This window comes from Amblyomma maculatum, unplaced genomic scaffold, assembly GCF_055883805.1.
Source record: "Amblyomma maculatum isolate TAMU_Amacu unplaced genomic scaffold, ASM5588380v1 scaffold_13, whole genome shotgun sequence".
Classification (NCBI taxonomy): domain Eukaryota; kingdom Metazoa; phylum Arthropoda; class Arachnida; order Ixodida; family Ixodidae; genus Amblyomma; species Amblyomma maculatum.
This window is the reverse complement of record NW_028146738.1, coordinates 26764304-26776864: the sequence shown is the minus strand read 5'-3', so window position 1 is coordinate 26776864 and position 12561 is coordinate 26764304. Positions and strand designations below refer to the sequence as shown.

The window sequence follows — 12561 nt, the reverse complement described above, 5'->3', positions numbered from 1 at the left end:
CTGATTCCTCTTTTAGTGAACTCATTAAATGACTCTTCACATCTGACGTTGGTTTAGACGACAAATGAATATTTTTTCTTTACACATTGCTATATACGGGAGTGCGAGAATGCCGTTCCATGCCATACCTCGAAAGTGAGACATTAAGAAAAGCGCTTCTGATTAGGCGACGACGGAGGCCGTTTATGCGTAATCTGTGTTCACTATATCTTTTGACGCGAGTAGCCAGACTTCATGCACTGCATGAACAGGCTGCCCAGGCTAGCAGATTTCTGCGTGTAATTGAGGCAATCTGCGCAGCGCAGTAGTAAACGTGACACCCACTGCGTTACCTTCTAAGGTTATAGTGCTCCTATGCACTGAAAAGTTGGCTAATTTGTCTGCATGACAGGATCTATGCCCTGAAAGAACATACCTATTACAGAACACAGGCCAGGCAGTAACGCAAGAGTGAGCAAGCATTAACAAATGAATTAATGAAGGTAATGCGTTGCTTCATCGCCAAAGCTGTCGTAGTGTAGTTATAATTATACTGCAGCCATGTGCAGTGCAACGGCAGCACGCAAAAGCTACGTGTGTGCTGGCCGCTCCATGCTTTCGCGCCGCGAGTAGCAGACGACGCGCTCGGTGAGGAGCAAGAGTTGACTGCAGCGCCACTAGTTCTCGCGACCGCGACCGCCACATGGGACACTCTCCTCCGCTGGGCGGTATGGGGAGCTGTGAAACTGAGTTTGTTCTAGTAACGTTGCCCTGGCTGGAATATGCTTGGTTTTGTGCTAAAGCCACTGTGGCCTCCGTCGCGGCCGGCGGACGAGAGACTAGCAATATTTCTAGGGACCCTACTTTTACCGACGGCGTCGGTCGGCCGGCGGCCAGTTTCAGTTGGGATGATGCCAGACCAAATCGATGCGATGAAAACTTTTGAATAAACTCGTTTCTTCTTTTTTTTTTTTTTCACTTTGTGTGATGTTCGATCGGTGCGTTCTCTTGTCATGATTGCTTGGCAAAAAATTCAGTGGTCATAAAACATTTTGCATTAACAATGCTGCAGTGTAGATATAATTTCAGGCTGCGTAGACTTGGCGTAGACGCAGAAATCAGTAGGTTCAAAAAGAGCGAAACCGAACCTATCCTCCCGATAATTTAAAATGAGTCAATCCAATCCACCTAAAAAGACGTTTTTTTTTTTTGCTCTTTTTTTTTTGGCAACGTTTTGAGGATTCAGCTAGCAACAATGATGTACCGACCGCCGGCAACACTGGAGTTTGCGTTATGCTCTTATTTTTTATTTTTTTTTTTTGTTTAAGCGAGAACGTCATATAGCGTTCGTCGGTTCGTCTCGTATTGCCGAGCAATAGGTGGAGGTTGATAACTGCCTGTGCCGCTCCCTTCGTGCGGTATCTGTTGTTCTTTTGATAGCACCGAACCTGTCACAAGAACCCCGCATGCCACTACGGACGCCACGACTGTTATGAGTGGATCGCAAAGGCCATGAGTCTTGAGGATCCATTTTTTGTCGTTAAAGAGTAAGTTCCCTGTATGCACATTATGCCGATTGAATTCGGTGTGGCTTTCATGCTTATGTGTCGAAGGGTGCTCTCCGGTTGTTAGTATTTCAGTCACCTCTATTTTTCTTTTCCTAGCACCTGTGCTTGAGTATCGGACGATTAGGATTGGGAGGTAATCCGGCGGTAGGTGTTCGATGCAAAGGAATTCCATTCCGTTCATCTGCTGCGCAGGCTTTTATTCTTTGATCTTTCGTTGTAGTGTAGTGATGTTTTGTTCTTGGATCATCGCTGAGCGCTGCACCTGCTGCGATTCGCATTGTGTGCCGCCTGGAAGCACGTCTCAGTACGTGGTATAGACTCTAGAAAGCAAAACTTAAAAGCAGGAAGCACTGGTTTCAGCACTGAAATTGTCTGCTCTAACGCTGAGCTTTCAGTACTGCTGTTTTTGCGGGTAGAGTGGCCTGTTGACTATCCTGTTTTAACGTGGAAATACGCCGGAGTGATTGCCGTTATCGTTCAGCTTTTGTTTTCGAGAACCTCTTTTTCAAGAGGGTGCGATAACAAATCGAAAGTCCCCGCAAAGGCATTCTATGAGGCGCGATATTAGGCAACACCTCATACTATTGTAGCTCTATGCCCTGCTTTCGTCGTGCGTTGTTCGACTTTTGCTTGTGGGAAGACTACAAATGTCATTCTAAGTTATGGATATTGGTGTAATAAACGAACCTAAACATTCGTCGCAGTCGCTGACCAGCGTGTTATGAGATTATGCTGTAGGCGTTATTGAAGCGACTTACATGCTGAGGATAGTTTTACTGCTCCGACTGGCATTTTTTGAAGTATATTGATTCCGGTTTGATTTTTTTCGTATTGTTGATGTTGATGCACTTTAAGCATATTGTTTGCCTTATTGCTTTTTTCATGCTTCATTTCAGAAGTGTGCATATGGCTATATATTTTCGTCTTTATTTTTTTTTTTAGCCAGGAGTATAGTGCAGTTAATCTTAAAAGGAAATTCATGAAGTACTTGTGCTGATGCATGTTACACTTTATCCTCAGTGAAATCGTCAAGGCCATAGCCAACAACAAAACACTGTTTGAGAGGTGGAACCAGTACCAAGATCCATCAAGCTTACCAAGCAAAGAGGATATTGATTGGACCACGAGTGAGCTACGGAAAGGCTTACGCAGCATAGAATGGGACTTAGAAGATCTTGAGGAGACTGTTGGTATCCTTTTGTTTTATTATGCCCTTTCTCGTGACTTGATAAAGCAAAATAGTCATTTGGCTAACAGCTCGCTTCCTTTATTTGTGTGTGTTGTTGGAGTTTAGTGTACATAAACCTGTACTAAGGTGCTGTGTTTGTTTCTTAATGTTTTTTACTTTAATCTAATGCTTAAAAGCTGCAAAAGGATTGTCAAAGTCAGACATTAGTCAGTTTACATGACATATGCCAGGAATATGCTGCAAATTTGTAGTGATGCACATGTTATGCTAGTTACTATATTTGTACAGCCGCCCTGATTTTTAACAATACAGCGCGAGCGTCGACCAAACTGCTGCTCAGCGCCTTGTAACGGCGATAAGCGTGCAACATGGCGAGAGTTCGCGCACGCACACGAAGAGAGAGTGTCTTCTGCTACGCTGTTCGGATCACAAAGACACACGCCCTGTCACAATATCTGTTTGCGACGTTCCACATTCTTGCGCATGCATGAACTCTCGCCGTGTTGCACGCTTATCGCCGTTATAAGGCGCTGACCAGCAGTTTGGTCGATGCTCGCGCTATATTGTTAAAAATCAGGGCGGCTGTACATGCAAAAAGCAAATTAAAATCTCTATGACCATAAGGTACACCCACTTATGAGGCATGCAGCTGCATAGAAATCTGAATTGATATCGATAATCTGGGATTCTTTAAGGTGAACGAAAATTTATTTATGAAATGGATTTGAATTCTGCTTCTATTGAAATATGGCCATTGTTGCCAGGAGAAAACCTGTAGTAAGTGCTGTACTCCAGAGTGCCCTAGTCACTGAAATAGGAATGGTTCCCACAACTGAGACATAGCCTCAAACATAGGCTACCTTATTCCGCACTGATCATTATGCCATTGCTTGCAGCATTTATATTCCGCTTAATTGTTTTGTTATTGGTACTGTTTTTACTGTAAAATACCATACTTGTCATACTAAATGAGTAAAATCACATTTTGTTAGTTTCAGTGCTGCAATGTCTGAATTTTTTTGCTTACAAATACTGCCAATTCTTTTTAAGATGTTTGCAAGAAGGGGTTTTAAGTAAATGGCTTTTCACTATGCAGTACCACTTGTGCCAGCCTGATTTTTGTTATGAGCTTGTGTAAGACGGGTTCAAAACTGGATGTGTTTGAGGGCTTAGTCAGCTAGCATTACCACATGCATGAACATGTGAGTACATCCTAGAAGTGAGAAGTGATTTACTGTTTTGGTACATTTTGTCTGAGGTGTTCAGTGTATCAGAATGAACATCTTGAACATCTCGCCTTCTTCAGAACTTAAAAGGAAACAATGCCAGTCATAAAATATTATTTTGATTCTATGATCGTTTGTAAGTTACATGTAGCATTGACTTTTATTTTAAAGCTGCCGTATACATTTTTTCACCAACATCTGAGTATGCTATTATTTTGCATAATATGGAAACAAGAAAAATAATGCCAGTTGCTCAATATTTAGTGCACAATTTCCTTAAAATTTACATTGTAACAAACATGCACATGTGCTGATGCTTTCACCCGTGTTTTGTCATGTTTGTTACACTGTTTGTGCCCAATAGTTACCATGGTTTCCTTTGTTTTCATGGAAAGTTGTTTTTGATCATGTGATGGTAGCAGTTTTTATTTTTTGCAATTTCTACTGTTGGTACCACTGTTAAAGGAGTATAGACACATACATTTTCTGTTTCGGGATTTTTGCTTTAAATGATCTACGATGGTCCAAAACAGGGGGACTGTGACTCAAAATGCCCCAACGTGGCTCAATTAATTAATTATCATGGCATTTATCAGGAACAGTTTCGGTTTCGAGCTCTCCGAGCACGAGCACGCAATGACGTCAAAGATATGAGCGCGCCGCACGTGTGCTGCCTGTTGGCCAGACTGGCGACACATACACACACAATCTAATCACGCATACGGGTAACAATTTTCGTCTGTTTGTGATCGCGCGTGATCATCGTCGAGCAGCGTTTCAGCCTAGCATAATTAGTTCGACGTTGTTTCGCCCAAAGGCGCGGGTGTTATTGACATTGCCGGCCACCTTGATTTCGACCGGCTAGCTAGCGGCTCATGTAAAAAAACAGGAGCCAACAGCAGCCGATGGTCGCTTAGGGTAACAAACGATTCCAAGGGAAGGAAAGCGTAGTAGGGGGGCGGCAGAAAGTTAGGTGGGTGGATGAGGTTAAGAAGTTCGCAGAGGTCAAGTGGATGCAGTTAGCACAGAACCGGGTTAAGTGGAGAAATATGGGAGAGGCCTTCGCCCTGCAGTGGGTATAGTCAGGCTGATGATGATGATGATGGTGAACAGCAGCCACGAAAGCTTGGCAGTTGGCATGCAAGAAATATCAGCTGGTTAGACATGTTGAATGAAGGTACTGCTTACTGTGAAGATGCTGCTCTCTCAGCCTGATTTGCAGATGCTGTGAGCTCCAAGCTGGCGTCCGACAAAAAAAAAGTGTTTTAGCAGTAAAAAAAAAAAAATCATGGCCCAGTCAGATAACGTCGGCCATCGTGACCTGCTACCTCATGCCTGCTCACGCGCTGATTGGTCCCAACGCGGCAGGCCTGAGTGGCACCGTCCTGGCATGTGGCACCATCTGGCGCTGTCAAGGCGATCTGAGCATGCAAAGCGGCCCGTCGCGATCAGCTTTGATAGCCTCCGCTATCGGTAATCTATCGTGGATCACTGTTTATTCGCGTGCATAACAACTCCGTATAAATGACAAGGAATAACGAATAAATTGGGAGGATTGTTTGACCAATACCGAGTTGCTGGTAGAGATTACAGCGATACATTTTTTCCACATCCACTTTGCTGCTGCTGCCCGGTGTAACTCGCCTGGCGTCTGCTAGCTCCGCTCTGAAGGCACCTTGCGAATCAAGAATACATTTTTTATGTGATAGGCTTCCCAGTAAAGTGGTGCGAAAGTCCAACGCTTATTACATCGTTAGCCCATTCCGAAGTGCCGTCTGCTGCCGCTTCGATGTGAAACCAGGTAGGCCCAGCGCAGGCGGGGAGCGGCGGCATGGTTCACGTTTCCCGGCACGCCAGCGGGCGGCGCCGTTGCCAAAAGCTGCGCACTTGTGCAGGTATGATCTTGGGACCCGAGTACAGCAGGCAGCTTTAATGTACACCAGGTTCATGTTGCACGAGTGCAGCGTCAATGAAACAAGTAAATAAATTGTGCTTCCCCTTTTCGGAGTCAGATCTGTGTGTCCGTGCGCACGCACAATGTATATTCAAGCATTGCGCTTGAAAAACATGCGGACCGCAAAATCGATGCCAGGTGAAGTAGTTGTAACATGCAGCAACGAAGACAGTGTGGAAAGCCATCGAGTCAAGCAAGCAGAAGCATGGAGCTTTCTCTCGGGTGCCCGGTCGATACAGAAAGGGCAGACAAAGGAAAAATTACATCATAGTTTTTCACTCTTCACGCCACCTGTATGGAACTAGCCAGGCTGGGCTGTTAAAACCGAAACCAGTATAGGGGAAAGAAGAAATTCAGTTGGTTTAGTGGTCGTAAGTGAATACCACTTGGCAAATGTGTGTAACGTCTTGTACATCATTTACAAAGAATAAAACAGGCAACCAAAATTTAAGTGTCCATACTCCTTTAACTACCCATTAATTTAAGTCACTCAGTATTAATTGCAATAAGTGTGGGCTTCAACACTCAAGTAGCTTTCTAGTTATAAGATCATGGCGTAGTCATAAGTGTGGGACACTTCTTGATTTACAGTAGCAAACTAATATCTTGCAGTGTTTTGAAAGCTGAAGTGGGCGGTGACTAGTTTAGAGAATGATATACTGAACAGTTTATGAACGACTGATGCATGGGGGTTGGCCTATTACTATAGGCAGTGGTATGACAATCAAAAATTTATGCCGTGCCGAGCAGTTTCCTTGTGCAGGTAGCATTGTGAACTCTGCCCACAATTAACAGGAGCTGTACTTTTCTGAGCTCTTCATGGTCTTGGCTAGATAGTGTATGATTGTTTGGCTTTTGGTGAGCAGCCGTGGTTATAAGCAGCAAAATGACTGCTTGTTTATTCTGGGTCGCTTACGTTCACTGGTGTCTCAGTGGCTTTGACGTTTTCCTGGTCCCATGTTCTACGGGATTGAATTCTAGCACCAGTGGCCGCGTTTCAATGTATAGGTCTGAAGCTTTGCACCTTGGTGTCCTTCATAGCCCATGTGTTGCACCGAGATTTAAAAACTATGTACCACTTGCTGTCTACACTCAGCTAAGGGCTGGGCTTGTGTGTGGGCCACTCTCCCCAACTTCGAGAGCTGGTAGTTTGGAAAAACCATCTGCAGTGGGCAAGTGTATGTGTATATATACATTTGCTTGTGCGGCATGCACTCTTGGGAGGTTCCAGATGATGACAGCTAACGAATAGCAGATAATAAATGATCGTTGTTATCTTCCAGTATGCATTGCTGTACGGCTGTGCGCCATTTAAAGCAGAATTAAGGTGGCTATATTTGGTGTGGATAGCTGCAATTGATCATAAAGTGGCACTCGCAGGTCAACTAAGCGCATCATGTCAGCTTGCCTGCTTGTGTATTTTGAAATTATCGAGTGCTGTCCCCAGGCATTGTGCTAAAATAGTTGAAGGCTATAATTGCAGAAATTAGTTAAATTTTATAGGAATTAGACTGCCATGAATATTACTAGGGACAATTTTATTTATGAACAGGAGGAGGAGCTGAGTCCGAGCAGTGATGACAGCAATTGTAAATAAAGAACTGAAAGGCATCTGCAGTTAGGCGCCAGATATATAACATCGGCATCGGGCTGTGTCGTAAAAAAAAAAAGTTGTTTCCTTAGAATGAAGTTGCAAAATATAACTGAAAATTTCCACTTTCATATAGGAGATGCATCCTGCCTGAGGTATGAAAGAAAAATGCTGCCCTTAGTTTGGTGTACAGTATTCTGAGTGTTTCCTTTCAGATTTGCAGGTTCCTGAAAGTTTGGTTTCCTCGAACTGTATGCCATGAGCCTAGCATCGGCTGCCTGTCATCGCTTGTGCAAAGCAGCGCTTCTGCTCACTTGCCGCTGGCTTGTTCCTGCTGTCTACCGGCTTTTGCTCGTGCATCTCCTGCAAAAGCTTGACATAATTGGATCTGCCACTATACGCATGCTTTATGGAATAGAATGATAATCGGATGTGCATGCTATTATTATTGGAGGCAGGTTTAGCCATGCGAATCCTGATTTCTTTTCCTGTAGAATTTAAGTGCAATGGGTCATGGGCTAAATATCACGAAAAAAGACTGTTATACCAGTGTGATCAATTTCTGTCTGACAGTGCCCGCGCCTTTTTTTTCATGCATGAGCAAAGTTACGCTGCTACACGTCGTTCAGGATTCCAAACCTGGTATAGCAAGCGTCATTGGTTGGTATGGGCGGCATGGAATACGTGTGCGCTTTATGCTGCCTGTTCATTTCTTTTCTGCATGTCGTGTACTGTGCTGCAGCATGTCACTCTCTTGGCCCAATCCTGCTTGCTCTATTAAAGGCCACTTTACCTTTACAATGCACAAATGTCCTTTTCTTTTGCTTGTGCAGCACCTGTGCACGATGCTCCCAGTCATGCTTACACTGCATGCGCTGCAGCTCAAAAAGCAAAGTTACTGAAGTACAAAAATTTTCTGTGTACATAATTGTTCGCAGTGCAATGGGTATCATAGCATAATAATTCTCTGAAGATAGTAATCTCGTTTTGTTTGTATTTTCTCTCAAGTTTTCTAGCATAGCAGGGGAGTGGTAGTGGTTTGTCAGGTTTATAGTCCCAAAGCAGCACATGGGCTGTGAAGGGTGCCATGGTGGTAGTATCGAGATTAAGCTTGACCATCTGAATGATTTGTAAGTGCACTGTCATTTCAGTGTGTAGGAATGCTTTTGAATTCTGCTTCTGTCTGAATGAGGTGGCCTGTGTCAAGGTTTGATTGAACAACCTTAGGTTCAGTAGCCTAATCTCAAAAGCCTTCAAGCCACTGTGGGGATTAATTTTTGCAGGTTTGTTAACCCTTTCAGAAATGGCAGAAGTCACTAAGTGTGTAATGGTAGAGAGAGCGGCGTCTAGGCTACCATTTTGTGAATGAGAAGAAATGAAATTGTTATAGCCCAGCAGATACCAAAGAAAAACTGCTGACAGATGTTGTGCAAAAATCAACTTCTCTGTGCAATTTATATTTCTTTTTCGTACAAAGGCGAGCCTAGGGAAAAAAGATGGAGCTGTAATTACATGGACAATGCATATTACTTGTAGTATAGTACTAAGTAGCTGAGAAAGTAGTCATAAGTGTATATTCTAAAAGGTATCTTCTTATCTTTTTTTTTTTTTGTAATACTGTGTATTATGGAAAGCATGTCAATAAGATGAAAACAAATGCCAGCTGCTTTGTAAGTATTGGACAGTGACGCTCTCAGACATCATGTTTAGCTCCACTTCATATCGCAGTGCTTTCAGAACAAGCTAATTTGATGCTTTCGATGCGGGATTCCAAATTACTGCTTGAAAGGCGATTATTTTTCCCTCACTCCTCTTTATTCAATCAGCCCAGGCATAGTAACTAACCAAATTATGGTGGCGTCTCAATATTTTTATTGAATATTTGATTGCTTTGCCAAACTCTTGAGCAACGCCTAGAGGTGTAATTGGTTTGGCAATTAATGTAATAGGCTTTCAATTGCTCTTAGGAGTGTGACATGTGAGTAAGCATGTTTGAGAAACAGGCAACTATAATAACAGTATGTAATAGACTTTCAATTCTTAGGAGCGTGACATGTGAGTAAGCATGTTTGAGAAACAGGCAACTACAATAACAGTACTTTGTAGTCTGGTGTCGTGCCTCTTCCCACAACTACTTGGAGGCGCACTTTCATGGCTTGTCATACTGTAGCAAAGTTGATGGTATAATTCAAGAAGTGTAGCTTGTTAGACCAGTTTGTGCATAGTTGAAGGTGAAAACCAGCGAAAAGAGGACGCATTCATAAGAAAGGCGTGCAGAAAAACGACGCCAGCGCCGTCCTTGTGCACTTTTTCCTTGTGAACGCATCCTCTTTTCTCTGGTTTTCACCTTCGAAGTTGATGGTGCGACCATTCTTATAGAGCGTTGATCAATCTTCATCTCTTCCCTGTGCAACTGTAGGAATATCCTCCGCTGGAGAAAAAATGCGAAATCATAGCCTGTAACTTAACCACTGTGGCCACTACAATGTGGTAGGGATGATAAACATGCCAACACTACACAGCGTAGGCAGCGGACTCCACTGCTGTTTTCAGAACTGGCTGATGGCCTTACTGGCAGCACTCATAACATACAAGCACATACCTTCCGGTCAGAGTTAGTGGCGGATTTTGTCTGTTTGGAAACTGTATTATGCAACTTTTCCTTATTGGCTCATTTCAAAAAAGAAAAAAAAAAATTTCTTTCGGACTATCTCGAATTAAATGAGGGGAGCTGCTGTCAATATGTATGCACATGCCTCATGTGACAAATTGCTAATGTTTGCACTCAGTAATTTTTTTTTTTTTTTTTTACAATCTTCCAAACTGGAGTTTGTTTGGATGTGCGAAATGCATTTGGCTTAGCCTGTAATCCGAACGTAGTGTCCCAACATTCTGCTGTTTGTAGGGCTCCGTTGATGAGCCAGTGTTGAAAGAGAAACCGTTGGAATCTGAGGAGGAATTACTGCTGGCATGCGAGAGAGAATATAGAATGACGTCAGTTCTCTGATTTCTGTCCTGATATTTTGCTTACCATCTTACCTTGCCTCCACGTGCGAACTTGTTTGCTTCTTGATTTTATTGTAAGCAACCAGTGGTTGAGGTGTTTGGGCCGCACTGCTAGATGCTTTGTCTGCCATGCCAGTGCATGCAGTGGGTGAACTCACAGGAAGAGCTTAAAAACAAACTCTAAATTGGTTTCTGTTCTTGGTCCAGCTGACCTTTCAGGATTGGCATGCATTGCCCCATGCGTTTTGCTCACTTTATCTGGACTGACTAAATCCTCATTTTTTGAAAGAGGGAATTAAGTATAGCCAAGAAGCTGTATGCTGTTTCCACAGCACTTGGCATAGGTTTCCTCTTCAGTGCATTAATGAGCTAGGTATCATTTATGAATTAAATATATGCTTTACTGTAGAATTGTATGAATAGCAAGGCCACACCATGGAAGCGCAGTCTTCTCTTGTTAATGTGTACAGCTGCACCAAAAGCAAAACAGAGCATGCGAGCAGTGGTGTAATTGGCCCAGCTTGTCTGCCAGTGTGCCTTATCAGGAGATGTGAGTGAGAGAGCGTTGGCATATTCAGCTGACCTACATCTATGTTGTGATGCTCGTCTTATCGGCAGCCTGTGCGACGCTGCACTGCTATGGCAATTCGGCGGTGATGCTTGGTGGCATTGCGCTTTCTGCTTTGTCTTGAATGCCACTACTTTCAACCTATGGGACCGCCGATGGGGTTAAATTTCGACTTCATTTAACCACACTGCAGAACAACACTCACTGCCGAGCGTAGCGCAAACCACTGCAGCCACGCAGATTTAAATTGGTGGTTTTAGTGTCGAAGGATAAAGCGCCGCGCCGCTGAGCGCCACTGATAAGGCAAGCATTGCAGCATTGAAATGGGTCAGTGGCAGGTTCTAATGCACTCTTGCTCTCTTCTTCTCATCTGTTAATTAATAGAGCGCTCTGGCATGCAGCTTTGCCCAGTTGGGCCATCGCTTGCGTGCTCCATTTTATTTTGGGCGCACCTTTACACGCCTTCCAATTAAAACTCCAGAATCAACCACAAAACTAGTAAAGAGGGAAAAATGAATTATTTCTGAAAATCCTTGTTGTTGTAGTTATACTGTTTCGTGTAGCGGCAAGCTATGAAATGCAAGCTATTAAGTTATGAAAAATCTCTACTATTTGAAGTGTATTGCTCTGCTAAAAAAATGCAGTTTGAAGCACTTTGCTGGCCAGGACACGGTCTGTTTGCTACTAAGGCCGTCCTCGGCTTACAAATGACTAGCACGTATCTGTGTTGGGTGCATAAAAGCAGCAGAAGCTACTTTGCATGTGCATGCACCCCCCCCCCCCCCCCCTCTACCTGAAAAAGAAAATAGCCATCACTTAAGCATACGTCCATTGCTAAAAATGCAGGAAAAGAAATACCTAGCTAGGGAACTAGAGGTCTTTGTCACATATCTGCTGGTATTAACACGACAAAAGAACATTGGCCCAAGTAGGCACTGGGCATTTTCATCATGGCATTACCGAGGTGTAAGTATATTGAATAAGTTGTGTCTGTAGAAAAGTTAATAATTTATGTCATCCATATTAATGGCACGTGGCAATTTAATGGTTCTTGAAACCAAACCTTTTTCAGCTATTGGCTGGAATAAAGGATGGTCTTTATCTGCTCATGACTTCGGTGGGCAATAACATAATTGCAAGTGTAATTGCTTTTATTTTTAATTTCCATTAGTTTTCTTTTTTATATCTATTTAATCTATCACAGTATTACAGGTATATATTATGTTAGGCATAAGATGTACACACAGCAGCTTCAGCGCCGCTGTCAGTTTGTTAAATGGAACGCTCAGTGCTCAGAAGGCGATCATTTGAAGCTGAGTAATCACTTCTTTTTCTTCCGATAGCCACCCTTCCTTAACTGTTTTCCTTTCAGCTATTGTTGAAAAAAATCCAAAGAAGTTTAAGATTGATGAAAAGGAAATCAAAAGCCGGAAAGCATTCATTGAGCAGTCCAGGAATGAAGTCAAGGTTGGTTGTGCAA

The 12561-nt window shown here is 43.2% G+C and overlaps 1 protein-coding gene across 1 annotated transcript in view; it reads left to right on the top strand.

The window, feature by feature from the left end:
• Positions 1–1294: 1294 nt before the first annotated feature.
• The window catches only part of Syx6 (Syntaxin 6), a 61895-nt gene continuing 50628 nt past the window's right edge, over positions 1295–12561 (top strand). Inside the window, exons 1-3 of the mRNA XM_084585824.1 lie at positions 1295–1526; positions 2568–2737; positions 12454–12548. Coding sequence (XP_084441950.1) covers positions 1492–1526; positions 2568–2737; positions 12454–12548 — 300 coding nt within the window. The 5' untranslated portion in view covers positions 1295–1491. The remainder of the gene's footprint in view (positions 1527–2567; positions 2738–12453; positions 12549–12561) is intronic.